Source organism: Panthera uncia, chromosome B4 (genome assembly GCF_023721935.1).
Source record: "Panthera uncia isolate 11264 chromosome B4, Puncia_PCG_1.0, whole genome shotgun sequence".
NCBI lineage: Eukaryota > Metazoa > Chordata > Mammalia > Carnivora > Felidae > Panthera > Panthera uncia.
This window is the reverse complement of record NC_064809.1, coordinates 126,790,044-126,808,070: the sequence shown is the minus strand read 5'-3', so window position 1 is coordinate 126,808,070 and position 18,027 is coordinate 126,790,044. Positions and strand designations below refer to the sequence as shown.

Genomic DNA, 18,027 nt, shown 5'->3' with positions numbered 1-18,027 from the left:
ATCTGAGAGATGGGGGAGAGAAGAGCCTGACCTTGCTGAGAGGCCGGCGAAGGAGTGAATCCATTTCCTCTGACATATATCTGTGCAACGTATTATATTTGTCTTTGCTGTTAAAGTTTCTTTTCTTTTTTTTTGTTACTTATTTTGAGAGAGGTAGAGAGAGAGAGTGCGTGTGCGCAGGGGAGGGGCAGAGAGAGGGAGAGAAAGAATCCCAAGCAGGCTTGGCAGCCTGGAGTCCACCATGGGGCTTGACCAGAGATCCAGACCTGAGCTGAAATCAGGAGTCCGACGCTCAGCCAGCTAAGCCACCCAGGCGCCCTTTTGCTGTTAAAGTTTCTGACAATACCGGCTTCTAGGAATGTGACTTTTTTCCTTATAAAAAGTTCTCTGCATTGCTGAACTCAAGAATAGAGTTTATATGTGGGATATTCTCTGGGAGTGATGAATGTTAATTTTGCTTATTGGTGTTTTCCATTATCTTTTTTTTTTTTTTTTTTTTTTTTTAGTTTACTCATTTATTTTGAGGGAGAGAGAGGGCAGCATGAGCAGGGGAGGGGCAGAGAGAGAGGGGGAGAGAATCCCAAGCAGGCTCCTTGCTTGTCAGCACATGGAATGAGACATGAGGCTCAATCCCACATTGACATTGTTACCTGAGCTGAAATCTAGAGTCAGGCACTCAACTGACTGAGCCACCCAGGCACCCTTCCATTGCTTTCTTAAATATTGTGGAGTGGTTATTACAAAAGAGAAGTTGATGAAATGGAAATAACAGGGGCTTTGGAATCCAGCAGACCTGGGTTGATAGTTTTTTCCCACTTAGTACCTATGCTTTATTATCTCCTCCTCTTTGTTGTTTTCTCTTCCTCTTTCCTTCCATCCTGAGACTATACCTGGATTTAATGTTCAATATCTAGCAGTTATCATCACCTTTATCATCATCACTGTTAATATTTATAGGGAATGATGTCGAATTGAATTATAGAATCTAGAACAAATAAGGCACTTGTAGATTTCAGAAGAGCCCTGTTCTTTTTGTCACAGTCTAAGCTGTATGTCTCCCCTGTAAAAATTAGTGTGAAAGTAGCTAGATTGCCTGTTATTACTATTATTAAATAACAGGTTGATTGACATAGAGCTCACAGACCATGGGGCTCCTGGGTGGCTCAGGTGGTTGAAGGTCCAACTCCTGATTTTGGGTCAGGTCATGATCCCAGGATGCTGGGATTGAGCCCTGCATTGGGTTCTATGCTGAGTGTGGAGTCTGCTTAAGATTTCATTCATTCATTCTCTTTCTCTCTCTACCCCTCCCCCCACCACCCACCTGACCCCTTCCCCACTCTCACACTCTCTAAAATTAAAAAAAAAAAGGGGCACCTGGGTGGCTCAGTCAGTTAAGTGTCTGACTTTGGCTCAGGTCATGATGTCACAGTTCGTGAGTTTGAGCCCCGTGTCAGGCTCAGAGCCTGGAGCCTGCTTCAGATTCTGTGTCTCCCTCTCTCTCTGCCCCTAACCCACTTGCACTGTTTCTCTCTCTCTCAAAAAAATAGATACACGCTAAAAAAAATATAAAAAAGAATTTGCAGACCATAAATCTCACCCTTTTAAATTGATTTTAGTAGTTTTTAGTGTTGTGGCAGTTTTTAGTATAATCATCAAGTTGTGCGTCTGTCATCACTAATTCAAGAACATTGTCACTACCATAGACAAACCCAGTACCTGTTACCACTCATTCCCCTTTCTGCCCTTTTATCCCCTAGAGCTGCTAATCTCTTTTCTTTATGGGTTTGCCCATGCTGGATATTTCATATAAATGGAGTCATACAATTTGCTGCCTTTGTCTGTTTTTTTTCCCCCCCACTTAGCATGGTGTTTTCAAGATTACCTGTTTGTCTCAGCACTTCATTCCTTTGTATTGCCCAGTAACATTGTTACGAATGTATCATACTTTACTTATGCATTCAGCAACTGGTGAACATTTGGATTGTTTCGACTTTTTGGCGATTATGGGATTATGGAATAAAGCTGCTTCGTACATTTCTGAACAAGGTTTTACGTGGATATGTGTTTTCAGTTTTCTTTCTTACCCCAAGTGGAGTTGCCGGATCATATGGTAACTGTTTTAACATTTGGAGGAACTGCGGGCCTGTTTCCAAAGTGCCCGTACCATTTTACCTTCCTGCCAGCAGTGTATGAGATTCCAGTTTCTCCACATCCTCACTAAAGTTTATCTTGTTCCCGTAACGGGTGTGAAGTATTTTCTCATTACGGTTTTGATTTGCATTTCACTAACGACTAAAGATATTGAGCATCTTTTCATGTACCTACTGGCCGTTTGTACATCTTTGGAGAACTTCCTATGGAAATCCTCCGTTTTATTTTTATAGCTTTTTTTTTTTTAATGTTTATTTATTTTTGAGAGAGAGAGAGACAGAGCGTGAACAGGGGAGGAGCAGAGAGAAAGGGAGACACAAAATCCGAGCTGTCAGCACAGAGCCTGACTCGGGGCTCGAACTCATGAACCGTGAGATCAGGACCTGAGCCGAAGTTGGACGCTGAACCGACTGAGCCACCCAGGCGCCCCATTCTTTCCCCATTTTAAAGTTTGGGTTGTCTTTTTAAGAGTTCTGTATGTATTCTGAATACAGGCCTCTTATCAGACGTATGACTTGCCGTATTTTCTCCCATTCTGTGAGTTGTCTTTTCATTTACTTGGTGGAGTCCCCCCTCACTTTATTGAAGTATAGTTGACCCATAACCACGTATAAGTTGAAGGTGTACAAGGTTTTGATTTGGTACATTTATGTATTGGGAAGTGACTGCCAGCACAGTGTTGGCTAACACCAGCCTCATGTCACAGAATTGCCATTTATTTTTTATGGTGAGAACATTTAAGATCTGTTTTTTTAGGAGTTTTTTTTGTTTTGTTTTGTTTTGTTTTTTTGTTGTTGTTTATTTATTTTAGAGACAGAGCACAAGTGGGGGAGGGGCAGAGAGAACCGGAGACAGACTCTGAAGCAGGCTGAAGGCTCCGAGCTGTGAGCACAGATGCGGAGCTTGAACCCACGAACCATGAGATCATGACCTGAGCCGACGTCGGACACTCAACCGACTGAGCCACCCGGGCGACCCCCCCCCCCCCCCGCCCCCGCCCTTTTAATGTTTATTTACTTTTGAGAGGGCGGGGAGGGGCAGAGAGAGAGGGAGACAGAAAATTTGAAGCAGGCTCTGCACGGTCAGCACAGAGCCCGATGCTGGGCTCAAATTCACAAACCGTGAGATCACGATGTGAGCTGAAGTCGGACGCTTAACCGGCTGAGCCCACCCAGGCACTCCTTCTTTTTCTTTTTTAAAGTTTAGTTGTATTGAGTGGGGGAGGGGCAGAGAGCGAGAGGGAGAGAGAATATCCCAAGCGGGATCCCCGCTGCCAGCACGGAGCCAATGCGGGGCTCCACCTCTCACAAACTGTGAGATCGTGACACGAGCCAAAACCAAGAGTTGGATGCTTCACCAGCTGAACCACGCAGGCGCCCTGCAACTCTCAAGTATATAATACGGTATTATTAATTATAATCACTATGTTAGGCGGGAGGTTCCCAGAATTGATGGTGTCCTTTGAGCCCCAGAAATTTTTAATTTTGTTGAAGCCCAATTTATCTGTTTGTCCTTTGTCACGGGTGTTTTTGGTGTCATACTGAAGAAGCTGTTGCGTAACGAGAAATCGTGAAGATTTACTTCTGTGTTTTCTTCTAAGAGTTTTGTGGTTTTAGGTGTGTGATCTGTTTTGAGTTAATTTTCTATATGGGATGAGATAGCATTCTTCATTCTTTGATATGTGGGTATCCATTTGTTTCACCATTTGTTGAAGAGTGTTCTTTCTTGCTTCGATTTTCTTGGCATCCTCTTAAAAAATCAGTTGGTTATAGTTTTAAGGGTTTGATTTTGGACTCTCAGTTGTAGCCCATTGATCTGTATGTCTATTCCTTAGGCCAGTATCACACTATGTTGATGACTGTAGCTTTGCAGGAAGCTTTGAAATCCAGAAACATGAATCCTTCTGCTTTCCTCTTCCTTGGGATTGTTTTGGTACCTATAATTTTTCAAGGCTGTTATCTTTGATGTGCTTTCTCTGCGGAGACTTCATTTATAAACATCCAGAACAGAGACTAAGGAATCAAAAAGGAGAACTTGGATTGTCTATGATTGAATCAGTGATGGATGGCAAAATAACTTCTGCTTGTTGAGCTCCATGTATGTATTTCTGCATCGTTTTGTGTGCCCACCACGTGTTAGACGCTGTGCTAGATAGCAGGGAAACCACGATGAACACACAAGGTGTCTCTGCAGTGGGCTTAAGTTGGCTCCTTGCTTTCATGTTTTTGAAAACAGGGCGGGTATTTGATAACCAAAGGTAAGGATATAATCACAGCAGATGTACCATTGGTTGGAAAGCGCTCTCTTGCCATATGTGAACGTCCCATCCGTGAAAATTCTTACCTTGTTAATCTGCTAGTCTGAATGAAAATATAAATGGATGGAAGAAGAGGATGAGCGTCTTCCGGGGAGCGGTGTTGAGCACGTTGAAAAAAATTACAAAAGCATATTCTCATTTACACTTTTATGGGCACGTGTATCTCTTCCCATTTAAAAGTTCACTTAAAGACAAGGGCCTTGTGTCCCTTACCTTTCTTACTGATGACTATCAGTCATTTAACAGTACTTGAAAAATATTAGGTGTTCAGTACATGTTGACTGAATCATTGAATGGGTCAAGCCATGAATGAGTGCTCAGATCATATCACCTTATACTAATAGGGTTTGCATAGCTTTTATTGACTGTCATTCTTGCCCTTCAGGATTTTGATTTAGTGGTTAATGTGAAGATGAGACACTCACTATGGTATACTGTTACAAAAATCTGATTAAGGCATATGTCATATGAAAAGGAAATTGTACAAATAGCCTCAGCGCATTTTAATTTATACATGTTCGGAGTCACTCGGGTCTCTAGGGTCATAGAGGGTGATAGAGGAAGGGATTTCATGTAGGTTTCAAAGAACTGAAGGAATGCATATTGACAGGGGGGTGTGGCTAAAACTTCCAGACCAAGACGTAGTTCTCAGTAGGGGTGGTACTGTTGAGCCAGGAGACTTGGTACTGTTGAGCCAGGAGACTTCTGGAAATGTGTGAATGTTTTTGGTTGTCCTAGTGTTCAGGATTGCTGGTGGCTTTTAGTGGTTAAGGGCCAGGGATGCTAAAGTCTCACAGTTAGGAGTTGATTTGCCCCAGATCTCAGTTGGCTCCCCGTTTGAGGTACACTGAAAAGGAAACAATTAGCTGAACGAGGAAAATAGAGTTTATGAATGGTGTTTTGAAGCAAATACTATGTTTGCTTGGTTTCGTTTTCGCCGTTGTAGAGGCTGCTGGCAGGGGTACAGTTAGAGTGGAATATAGTGATAGAACATCTTAAGGACTGTTGCAGGAATTTATATTTGATCAGTTTGGATGATTTGATGCTCCTTAACATTTTCTTTTGTCTTAATAGTTGATTTTCTTCTTTTTCTCTTAGAACGAGCCTCTGACTCCAGGTTATCATGGATTCCCAGCACGGGACAGCCAGGTTGGTATCTGCTGTGTCAGATGGGGTGTGTGTATGTGTGTGTGTTCGTTCTAAGGATGCTCTGGTAGAGAGCATTTCCAGAAAGTATTTTGGAGAGTGACGTGGTTAGTTTCAGCAGTGCATTTACATTTAAAGATACAAATAAAATACATGTCTTAATCCTAAAAGAATTGTAATCGCGTTTCTGAAATTGTGGGTGTTATGGGGGAAAAAAATCAGGCACGCACAGACATAACCGCTTTTGTTTTCTCTTCTCCAGGCTGTTACAATAATTTTGTAACCTGGTTTTCTTGGTGTTTCATAATTCTAAGTGCTGGACTTGTCTCTTAATTCTCTGCCACTTAGCTCCTGCCTGCACAGATTTTTTTGAGTCCTTGCAATAATCTGCAACAAAAAATTCCATTCTCCTTCCTGGGGGAATTCAACCTTACGGTTTTAATCAGGAAGACTAGCTTGAGAGAGGGAAGTTTCTGCTGCCTTTCTTTGTTACATTGGGAGCGTGATTGGAAAAAAGCCCAGGCCCTAGTGTGGGTTAGAGCAGCACTGCTTCCTGTGAGACGCCCTCTGGGCGGTTTAGGTGAATGTATAAAATGCCTTCCTTGTCCTTCTGCTGTTTGAAACCTTGGGCAGGTGGGGCTGAAGATGAGTTAGGGTAGAAGAACAGGTAGCTGCTGCCTCAGAGAGATGGTGTGGCCTGAGATACCTACCCTCTGGAATTTACTCCTCGGAGCGCCTGGGTGGCTCAGTCGGTTAAGTGTCTGACTCTTGATATTGGCTCAGGTCAGGATCTCATGGTTCATGGGATCAAGCCCTGCATTGGACTCTGCGCGCTGACAGTGCAGAGCCTGCTTGGGATTCTCTCTCTCTCCCTGTCTCTCTGCCCCTCCCCCACTTGATGGCACACTCTCCCTCTCAAAATAAATAAACATTAAAAAAAATTTTTTTTTTTTTTTTTTTTGAAATTTGCCTCCTTGCTGTTTGGGCATATTGATATTCTCCAGGAGATTTGAAAGGTTACCTCTAGTGATTATCTTTGAATGTCTATCCAACTTCCTCATAGGGTTGTCCAAAAAAGCCCCCAGTTTTAGGCTTGTCCAAGGGACATTGTATCATCAGAGTGTTAAACTAAAGGGTTGACGTAGTTCCTGTTTCCAGAAATTAATTGAATCTCATCGGAGCCCCTGGAGCTGATCTTGAAAACTAGGTTGGCACCATAATCAGTGGTCATCTGTTGAGTGGCCTTCAGTATTCCGAGTATTTGCCCCGTTCTTGCACTTTGGGTGCTGGGTTGGTGTCAGACTGACTGGCCCCAGTTAGGGTGGGGAGGAACAGGGGGAGGGAAGATGTTGTTCATCTCTGTGTTTATCTCCCAGGGGGATCGTCACTGTTGGGATCGAAGTTTGTCCCTAGGGAAGCTTTTGTTAAAAAGATACAGTCGTTTACTTCAAATCTTTTTTTTTTTTCATTTATTTTTTGTTCATATTATTTTGAGAGAGAGAGTGCGCGAATGGGGGAGAGGGGCAGAGGGAGGCAGAGAAAGAATCTTCAGCAGGCTCCGTGCTCAGTGCAGAGCCTGCCGTGGGGCTCAGTCCCGTGTCTCTGGGATCATGACCTGAGCCAAAATCATGAATCTGACGTTCAGCCGAGTGAGCCCCCCCAGCCGCCCCTCAAATCTAAAGTCAGAGGATTTTTTCTTTCTGGTTTGGGTCTGCTCTGGAGCTCTTGTAACAAGCTGTGAACTTTATGCCCTTTGATAGTAGTTCTAGAGCATGGTCACATATCAGGGAAGGTACTACTGCCTAGAGATCTAGCCCCCAGAGACTCTGTAACCAGGGTCTAAGCATTTAGTCGTTCACCTATTTAGAAATACCTACAGGCGATGCTGCTTTGCAGCCACTGTCGAGAACTGCAGTCCTGTGGGCTACTTTAAAAGTAGTGACACGTTCCGTTTCATCCTGTACTTTTCACCTAGGACCCTTCAAATACAAAGGATCATGGTCAGTCTCTGTCTACCCTTGCATATCAACGCATATGTTTACTTATTTATAAAATGTTGCTTATTTTGGATATAGATTTATTTTATTTTTTTTAATGTTTATTTTTGAGAGAGAGAGACAGAGCATAAGCAGGGAAGGCACAGAGATAGAGAGGGAGACACAATCCCAAGGCAGGCTCCAGGCTCCAAGGTGTCAGCCCAGAGCCCGATGCGGGGCTCGAACCCACAAACTGCGAGGTCATGACCTGAGCCGAAGTCGGACGCCCAACCAACTGAGCCACCCAGGCACCCCTGGATGTCGGCTTATTTTAGATGTAGGAAGGTAAGACTAATTGAAGTAAAGCATGGGAATAGACGTACTGAGTTTAAAAGGATCTGAAAGGTACTGTATAATGCTGTGTTCTTCCTGTGAGGATTACAGATCAATAAAAAACTAAGCAAAAGGAATTAAGAGGAATTTGTTAAAGCGTAGAAGTAGTCTTGTTGCTTGGAACTACTTTATTTTTCCTTTCTCTTGCGGTAGGGACACACTTCTGTAACCTGCGCATTTATCACTCAATACTGTCTCTGCTGTAGGCCTGTGCAGACCCTTTTGCCAAGGTTTAAAGCTGCTAATTTACTTTCAGGCACATTCCGATGGTGACAGGTTTATATTAGCTTATTTTCTTGGGCTTTATTTTGTTCTCTGACTGGATCTTTGAATTAGAGATCTTAGAGCAGTGCAAACAGGCAAATATTGAATGGCTGCTTGTTGTATTTGATGAATACAGAATCCAAATGAGTCCCGCTAATTAATGCGCCTAACCTTGTGAACTCTCACTTTGTGTACTGAGATTTGGGGGACATGTATCAGTGTGCAACGCTGGTCACTGAGCGGCCTGAGCTGGGCAGAAACCGCACTTGGGATCTTTACATCTCCCCAGACTGGTCTGGCTCGGCAAATCCGGGGTGGGGGTGGGGGAGTGAAGGTGAATTTTAACTGTGTGTCTTTATTTGCCTTCCTTATTCTGTTGCTGTTCCTTTCTAAACAGATAGGAATCGTCCCCAGACAGGATTTGTATCCGCATCTCATGGTGATTTTAAAAGAGACAGTTACAATCCTGATCTTCCTAGAGCACGGTCATCCGTGTTTTCCCCCCTCGTCCTCACGGCCACCTTTTGAAGTAGATAAAACAGAGGCGGGAAACTGAGGTACCCAGAGGTAAAGTGACTTCTCCGAGGAAACCATACAAGGTAGTAGCTGCAAAAGAACTGAAATTTTCTTCTCTTTGTGAGGGCCCTTTCCTCTGTGCTGGGGAATCACTGACTCACACAGGCAAGAATGTGGTCGTGTGCACGAGCACCTGCTCACGCCTGTACCTCATTTGTCGTCTGGGGGCTTCGTAGGCCTCTTGGAGCTCAACCACAGATCTAGGAATCCATGATCCCTGCTTAAGGATTATTACCCCTGGCTTCCTTAACACTAAGTATACCAATATACCACTGTTCAGTGGTCCTTTTCATCCTGTTACGTAAGCTCCCGCCAGCACATTTGAATTGGAAACCTGTGGAGGGGAGGAGGGGAAAAACCACCCGCCAGCTCGTAGAGGTTGTGCTTTCTTATGTGCCGTTCCCTCAGCCTTCTTTCCCAGTCAGTTAGCAAGTTTTATGGGATGACAGTCCGCTGTGCTCATAGAGCTCTCCCGAGCACTTCACTTGCTTGCTAACGAGCTCCGTGTGGGAGTGGAGGAGACAAACATTGTCCAGATTTGCAAAGTGAAAACCAGCTCAGAAAGTCTGATTGAGTGTCTCATCCGAGCCGTGCAGTTTGGGTTGATGATACGATACAGTGGTTTACATTCGTAGCTGTTTCTTTGTGGTTTAGGTATATGCGCAGATGCTTATTTGAGTATTGGTTCGGTCTGGAATATTTTGTGGGTTTGCGGTATTTTTAAATGAGAGAATATTTGTGTGTGTTAGCTCCAGGGTTTATGGATAGGAGGGGCTTAGGAATAGCAATCTGATTAGAGAGGGCCTCAGTTCTACACAGCAAGCTCACTGTTTTTGCTGACATTGTTCATTTATTTAGGACAGCTTTCAGGGAACTCCCGGAGAGCACAGTGCGAGTCCCGAGTCCATCCCCTCGCCATCACTTGGTGCCACAACTTTACATCTGCTACATCAGGGTGACCGTATAAGTCGCCATTCTAGCTGGGACACTCTCGAGAGTGAAACGTGATGCTTATGTTGAAACAGCCCCGTGCAAACTGGGATGAGCGGAGGTGTGTAGCCACCTCAGCTGTAATTCAAGAACCATAGGGGCACCTGGGTGGCTCTTGATCTCGGCTCAGGTCATGATCCCACGGTTTGTGAGATCGAGCCCTGTGTCGGGCTCTGTGCTGACAGCTCAGGGCCTGCTTGGGATTCTCTCTCTCTCTCTCTCTCTCTCGCTCTCGCTCTCGCTCTCGCTCTCTGTCTCTCTCGCTCTCTCTGTCCCTCCCCCACTGGTGTGCTCGCTGTGTCTTTCTGTCTCTCTCTCAAAATAAATAAACTTAAGAAAAAATTAAGAACTCTGGCAAATGTCCTCTTTTTAAAAAAAAATTTTTTTTAATGTTTGTATGTATTTTTGCGACAGAGTGAGACAGAGCATTGGGGGAGGGGCAGAGAGAGAGGGAGACACAGCATCGGAAGCAGGCTCCAGGCTGTCAGCACAGGGCCCGCCGCGGGGCTCGAACTCTCAACCACGAGATCGTGACCTGAGCCGAAGTCAGGCGCTCATCTGACTGAGCCACCCAGGCGCCCCTAGCCAATGTCCTCTTAACTGATGTGATCGGGGTTTGAGATTATGGCACAGTGCATTGTCTCACATGTAGCCCGCGCAGGAGCGAAACCTTATCATTCGCTTTTGAGGTGAGAGAGGGAACAGACTCTTGGTTGGGTTTAGGTGTTGAGTCGGGTATGGAAGTGACAGTATTAATATGTTAAAAAAAACTAACGTTGTAAAGTACTTTGCAGTGTGCTTCCATGTTTGCTGAGTTTTGGTCTTCACAATAGCTCTGCTAGGTAGGTTGGGTTTTATTATCTCTACAGATAAGAAAACCAGTGGAGAGATTAAAAATTATTTTTTGTATTTTTACTTTTTGAGAGCAAGCGAGCGAGCATGTGCTTGTGCATGTGTGGGAGAAGGGCAGGGAGAGGGAGTACCTTTTTTTTTTTTTTTTTTAAGTTTTTTTATCTTGAGAGCGAGACCAAGCATGTGAGCGGGGGAGGGGTAGAGACAGAGGGAGACAGAGGATCTCAAGCAGGCTCTGCATTGTGAGTGCAGAGCCCATGGTGTGGCTTGAACCTGTGAACTGTGAAATTATGACCTGAGCCTAAGACTGACGCTTAACCAGCTGAGCCACCCAGGTGGCCCAAGAGAGAGAGGATCCCAAGCCAGCCTCTCTGCTCAGTGGGGAGCCCGTCATGGGCTTGATCTCATAATCGTGAGATCATGATGTGAGATCATGACCTGAGCCAAGGTCAAGAGTCAGAAGCTTAACTGAGCGAGCCACCCAGGCAACCCCCGGTGCAGAGATTTTTAAATGGATTTCCCAGTGTCACATAGAGGGGAGGTGGCAGAAATGGACTTGAACCCTGGATTTTCAGCCTCCATGTCTTTTGTTTCCCTTTTGTGTTCTTCTGTCAGTGTTTTCTCTTCTCTGAATGGGATGTTCTCTTGCTAGTGTGACAAGATATTATGGAATCATTAGGGAATGGAGCCTCATGAAAAGGCTTCATGTGACTTGGAGGTCCCTTGAGTAATTTATTTCTGTCAAGTTTTCTTCCTGTCTTATTTGCTAAAATAGCTTCTGGTCCACAGTTTGTCTTTTTGTATTTATATAGTATTTTGTAAATATAAAGAAAAAATTAATGTCATGGTGTTAGGCTCTTTATTTTTAAAATGCTAGCCAGTGGCTTGCTAAAATTATTTTCCTTTGATTTTCTAAAATTCTGTTGAAAAGCCACTGTGTGGACATGTTCAGGTGATTCACAGAAACAAAGGGGGAGTATCAAAGGAGATGTTCAAAGATGTGACTTTGACCGTTAGAGATTTCAATTGGGAGTGGCAGCCATACTTTTAATTTAGAGGATAGATTAAAAATGACCTAGGGGATTTATTTTTCAAAAGCATTTTCTTTCTTAAGAATTTAATGACTTTTCCTTTTCTTCCTTTTATCCCCGGGATGAACTTTATTTTAGTAGAGGTTTTTATAAATGAACTTTCAGGGCTTTTAGGTATTGATTGGGAGCCATGGATGATAGCAAACACATTTTCTGTCATACTCATTTGTTTTCATGCAAAGAAATGGTGCTGCTCTTCCTCCTTTGGGAAGAATTGGAACAGAGGACATGGGGAGAGTGTTCAAATTCTAGCTTGGTGCTGCTTTGAAGCTTCAAGACAGGAACCACTAGTAAAGCAATACTTTTTACATCATGACCCAGCACGTGCGTGCATGCGCGCGCACACACACACGGACACACAAATGTAACTTAGAGTTAGTCTTCCAAATAGTACTTACCCTTACTGTACTGTAAGCATTTTCCGTTCTTTTCCATTCCATTAAAAAAATTGTTGGTTGTGACCAGCAATTGAGCAAAATTGATTTCCTGGGCCCGCTAATAGATTGCAGTCTGTAGTTTTGAAAAACAAAATTCTCATGATTGTTGTCCTTAAAAATGCAACCTTAGGGGCACCTGGGCGGCTCAGTCGGTTAAGTGTCCGACTTCGGCTCAGTTCGTGATCTCGCGGTTCATGAGTTCAAGCCCTGCATCCGGCTCTGCTGACAGCTCAGAGCCTGGAGCCTGCTGCGCATTCTGTGTCTCCCTCTCTCTCTGCCCCTCCCCTGCTTGTGCTCTGTCTCTCTGTCTCTCTGTCTCTGTCTCTCTCTCTCTAAGATAAATAAACATTAAAAAAAAAATGCAACCTTAAAGAACTCCATATACTTTAGCAGTCACTTCTCTATGCCCCATCCCCCTGTAACCACTCATCTGCTTTCTGTCTCTGTGGATTTGCCTGTTCTGGATATTTCATGGAAATGGAATCGTATAACATCTGGTCTTTTGTGACTTGCTTCTTTCACTGAGCATAATGTTTTCAAGGTTCATCCATGTTGTAGCGCGTGTTAGTACTGCATTCCATTTTTGGTTGAGTGACATCTCACTGTATGGCTAGAGGGAGTGTTCTTACGTGAGCCCACTGCCTGCCTCTGTGGTTCCGTCTCCTGAAGCTCTCTTATGTACACTTGGCCTTGGCCTCGCCGGGCATTCTTGAACAAGCTTGATTCCGGCTTCAGTGTGGAGCCACTGTCTCCTCTACCTTCAGACACGCAGTACTCTTCGCCCAGATGCTCACTGTCTTCTCATTCAGGTCACAGGTACAAAATTTACTCCTCGGGGAAGTCTTTCCTGACTATACTCGCCTGAAGATACCCAGATATACAACCTGACCTTCTTCAGATCTGTCGCCATCATCTGAAATTATGTAGTGCGCATACTTTATTGTGTATCTCTCCCACTAAAATGTGCTGTGCAAGCTGTGACTTTGCTTAGAGCAGAGCCTGATATGTAGGAGGAGATCAATAAATATTTGTTGAATGCATAAATTAAAATTATCTTGTTTAATGTTGACGATTTTGAAAGGTTTTAGGCAGGGAAGTGACGTGATTCATTATACATTTTTAAAAACAATATTCTGGCTGCTGTGAAGAATTGAATCTTAGGAGGAGCCACAAAAAAAGCAGCCTTAGAACTCTCTAGGCAATGGCTTTATTATTTGCTGTCTTTAATATCAGTTCTAACTAGGACTTATTTGTTGAATGAGAAATTTTACTCCCCCGGCCCCCTGCCCCCGCCCCAGCTGGAGACTGGGTTAAAATGACTGGTTTAGAAGTAAATTGTTTCATACCCCTTCTGTATCTCACAACCTATAATATTTTCTTACTGGTCCCCCTTCTGATGAAAAATACTTCTGCTTTGCTCTTCAATTACATCCGAAATCGCTTTTTTTCCCTTTCTGCTAGGTTGTACAGAACCCCACTGTCAGCCTTCATGCGAGGTACATTATAAAATGGTTGCTTCTCCCCAATATCTGACATCAGGTTGCCCATCGGTGATTAGGGCCTTCTGCGATGTTGCCTTACACCCTCTAGTGGAGGAAGGGCTGGGAAATGCTGCAGCATCTGGTGTTCTAGCATTTTTCTTGAACCATGTAATCAGCTTCAGACTTACTCTTGCATTTTAGATCATTTCATTCTGCACGTAGTTCATAAGATTTTTTCCTTCTGGGAAAGACCATTTCACTTCGTCTGCTGCTGACTGCCAGGTGTCTAAATAACATGCTTATTCTGCTCTTTCTTGATTTACCAATTTTAGACACCATATTTTGGCTGCCTGCTGTTGGAGAGGAGATATTAACAGTTTTTTAGACATGGTCTCCTTCCTTCTAATAAGGTCATTTAGAAAAATCAGTGTTTATTCCCGATTTATGGTTACATAATAATTACATTATTGTGACTAAATATAGCCAAATCATAAAACATGATTATATTCCCTTTCATAAATACTTTTCCATTTCCCCTGGAGTTACCAAATATATACATACATGTGTATAGAAAATATATATACATATATATTGAGTAAGAACTTAGAAAACACTATTGAGGTATAATTTCCATACCATAAAAGTAATTCAATGTAAATATACTTATTCAAGGGTCTTATACAGTTTGTAGAGCTATGCCATCACGGCCATAGTATGGTTATAGAATGTTGCCATATCCCCCCTGCCCCCAAATTTTCCTAAATTTTTTTTGCAGTTAGTCCCACTCTCACCTCAGTCCCAGGCAACCGCTGATCTGCTCTCTGACTCTATCCTTTCTGGACATTTCATGTACATGGAATCATATGATGTATATATGATCTTATTTAAAAAAAAATTTAAATGTTTATTAAAAACATTTTTTTTAATGTTTATTTTTGACAGAGACAGGATGCGAGTGGCTTAGGGGCAGAGAGAGGGGGAGACACAGAATCCGAAGCAGGCTCCAGGCTCCAGGCTCCGAGCTGTCAGCACAGAGCCCGATGCGGGGCTCAAACTCATGAGCTGTGAGATCATGACCTGAGATGAAGTCGGACGCTCAACCAACTGAGCCACCCAGGCGCCCCTATCTGGTCTTCTGTGTGTGACTTCTGTCACTTAGCATAATGTTTTTGAGGTTCACCCATGTTGTAGTGTGTATCACTATATCATTCCCTTTAGTTGCTAAATAGTATTGTTTTGTATGGATGGACTGCATTTTGTCAGTCCATTTACCAGGTGATGGGTATTTGGATTGTTTTCAGTTTGGTGATTATGGATAATGCTGTTATGAACATTTGCATGGAAGTCTTTGTGTGGACATATGTTTCAGTTTCTCTTGGGCACATTTCTAGGAGTGGAGTCGCTGGGTTTTGTGGTAAGTAAGCTCATGCTTCACTTGAAGAAACTACTACACTGTTTTCCAAAGTGGCTTGATTTTATCTACCTTTTTGATTATACTGAGTATGCATTGGTAGCTCGTTGTGGTTTTGATTTGTATTTCCTAATACTGAAAGATGTAGAGTTACCTTCTCGTTTGCTTATAGCCATTCGTTATGTCTTCTTTGTTGAGATATGTGTTCAAGTCTCTTGCCTACTTTTTATTTGGTTCATTTATTCTCTTAACAAGTTGTAAGAGTTCTTTATATATTTTGGATACAAGTTCTTTGTGAGATTTTGCAAGACAGCTCTTTCCCCTCCCCCCCAGTAAAGCAAAACTGTTTTCAACCTTATTTGCTAAATTTGGATAAACTCTATGTAGCTCTCTTAGGAAAGAGACGGTGGAAACAGGCATTTGACTGTCTTTGTTCAGGCCTGGTGATGGCTCCAAGGAGGACTGGCAGGTTTACAGTGGCTTTGTGTTTGGCTAACATAGCCTTCTCCAGATTTTTGGTGGCAGGCATGTTTGGGCAAGAAAGCTCTTTGTGTGGTGACAAGCGGTTATGCTGCTTTCTGCATGTCCGGAGGGACGTGATACGCTGAAGGATCGGCCATGTTCATTGGCCTTTTTTTTCCTTCTTTAACCAAGACACCGTCGCGTCTGTGTAAGGCTGGTTCGTGGAAATTCCTCTGGATACATACGCATAGACATACACACACACGCGCATGCGCAGACTGCGTCCTGGCTTTGGGCTTAACTATCGGCTCCGCCATTGCAGGCTCTGTGACTTTGGGCAGGCTTTTTTCCTTCTGTGAGCCTCAGTTTCTTCATCTATAATATAGGACTGGTATCTACTGTGAAAGGTTGTTGCAGGATCAGAGATAACATACATAAATTTCCTGGCATGTAATAGGGTCATTAAATCATTTTTCTCATTAGTTTTATGGGAAGGAGGCCTTAGGGAAGCTTTTATAAGGGAATATTTAGTTCCTACAGTCTCTGATTTAAGTCTTTCTCTCTCCTTTTTTTTTTTTTTTTTTTTTTTTTTTTTTTAAATTCACCATGTAAAATGAATTCTGGCTGTAGATTTGAAATTTCTACCTCAGGAACATAGCTTTACCTTACTTCCAAGAATAATTAATACGCCTGTGTGAGGGGAGTGAAGCCTGCATAAGTTTGTTTACCTAACTCATTATGGATCTTGGCAGCATCAGTAGAAAGAGGGGGTCCGTTCTCAGACTGTCATGACTGGAACGGAATCTGGCCAGACTGCGCCGACGTCCACGGCTCTCTACAGCCATCGTGCTCGCTCTTTGCCCCTTGCACATATCTCTTCCATGCTGCATGGCTCTTCAGAGTCCTTCACGTCTCGGTCCTGGATATTTATTTCTTCCTAGTGCCTTTTACTTGCAATATTTCTCCTGTTCCCAGCAGACTCCTAAGTATCCTTCAAGATCCCTGGTCATAATTTAACTGGGACGTATGAAACCTTTTCTTATCGCCTCTAATCGTTTGAGCTCCTCGAGCACGCCATCTGCCTGAGCATTTCTGTAAGTTTCGAATCAAGGGAGTTTGGGAAGTTTGGTGAAGACTGAGCAAAGTATTTAACTTCTCCAAGGCTCAGTGTCCTCATCAGTGGAAGTGAGGAGGGTAGTACTTACTTTTGTAAGCATTACATTTTAAAAAATTTCCTAGGTCAAGAGCGACTTACTGGTTGATGTGATGTTTCACTGCCTATACCTTCTGTTTTCCACGTAGGCTAGAAAGTCTTTTCTCATCCCTGGGCTCTGCTGGGTCTGATTTTGTGGTTGTTGGCGTATCCTGCTTCCTTGTGGAAATAGTGGGACTTTTTATCACGTAACTTCCTACCTCTGAGTCCAGCCATACTGCTCTGGATCTGTGGATGGATGAGTGATGTGAACAGGGAGCGGGGAAATGATGGCTGGCTGTCTTCTCACCCCTCTTCTGTACATGGTTTCTTTGTCACATCCTGGCAGTCATGGTTTGCCTGTTTGGACTCATTTTGAGCTTGCTGTGATTTTAGGCTGTCAGAACAGTTTGGATCTCTTGACCCAGATCCTTATTATTTTGCAGATGGAGGGATTATAACTTCTCTGCTTGGCTTTCCAGTAGATTGACCTAATACTTTGTATGTAGGCAATTGATCTGTGTTGTAATGAGAAGTTTAATATGGCCTTCAAAAAGAATGAAGGATTATGAATCACTGGAACTATTTATAAATTCCTTTGTTAGTGGTTTTCAAAACCAGGTAATTCGTCTCTTTAGGGTTGTTTAGAGCAGCCAAGTAGTTAGTAAGCATAAGCAGCAGATAGTCTCACAGCCACAGTTGGCTACCATTTTGTGAGTTACTTTTAAGAAACATTGGGGTGCCTGGGTGGGTCAGTCGGTTAGGCAACTGACTTCAGGTCATGATCTCGCGGTTCGTGAGTTCAAGGCCCGCGTCAGGCTCTGTGCTGACAGCTCAGAGCCTGGAGCCTGCTTTGGATGCTGTGTCTCCCTCTCTCTCTGCCCCTCCCCTGCTCATGCTCTGTCTCTGTCTCAAAAATAAATAAAACATTTGAAAAAATTAAAAAAAAAAAAAGAAGGAACATGGTAGAGCCCCTCAACCCTTCGTTCTTCAACAGATAGCCCGTGGCAGATGGTTTAGAATGAAACCAACTAGTTACATATAAGATAAAGCAAAAGCCCCCATAGTTGGTGGCCAGTATGGTTATGTATTTCAGTTATAGATTAAATATTTTTATTTTCTTGATAGCATCAGCTTATGCCATTATGCTGAGCTGATTTAGGGTTGATTTAGAAAGGCGGGGGAACTAAGATCTTTGTGTTAGAAAATTTTGTGCCACCAGAAAATTTCAGTAAATTCTGGGTAATCATACACTTAAACAAAGGCACAGCTCTCATCTCACTGGGTA

General features: G+C 43.3%; 1 protein-coding gene across 4 annotated transcripts in view; it reads left to right on the top strand.

Moving 5' to 3' along the window:
- RBFOX2 (RNA binding fox-1 homolog 2) overlaps window positions 1-18,027 on the top strand; it is a 281,688-nt gene that overhangs the window by 84,917 nt on the left and 178,744 nt on the right. For all 4 annotated transcript variants that reach the window (XM_049626258.1, XM_049626259.1, XM_049626256.1 and 1 more), the window contains exon 2: window positions 5,567-5,617. In XM_049626258.1, coding sequence (XP_049482215.1) covers window positions 5,567-5,617 — 51 coding nt within the window. The remainder of the gene's footprint in view (window positions 1-5,566; window positions 5,618-18,027) is intronic.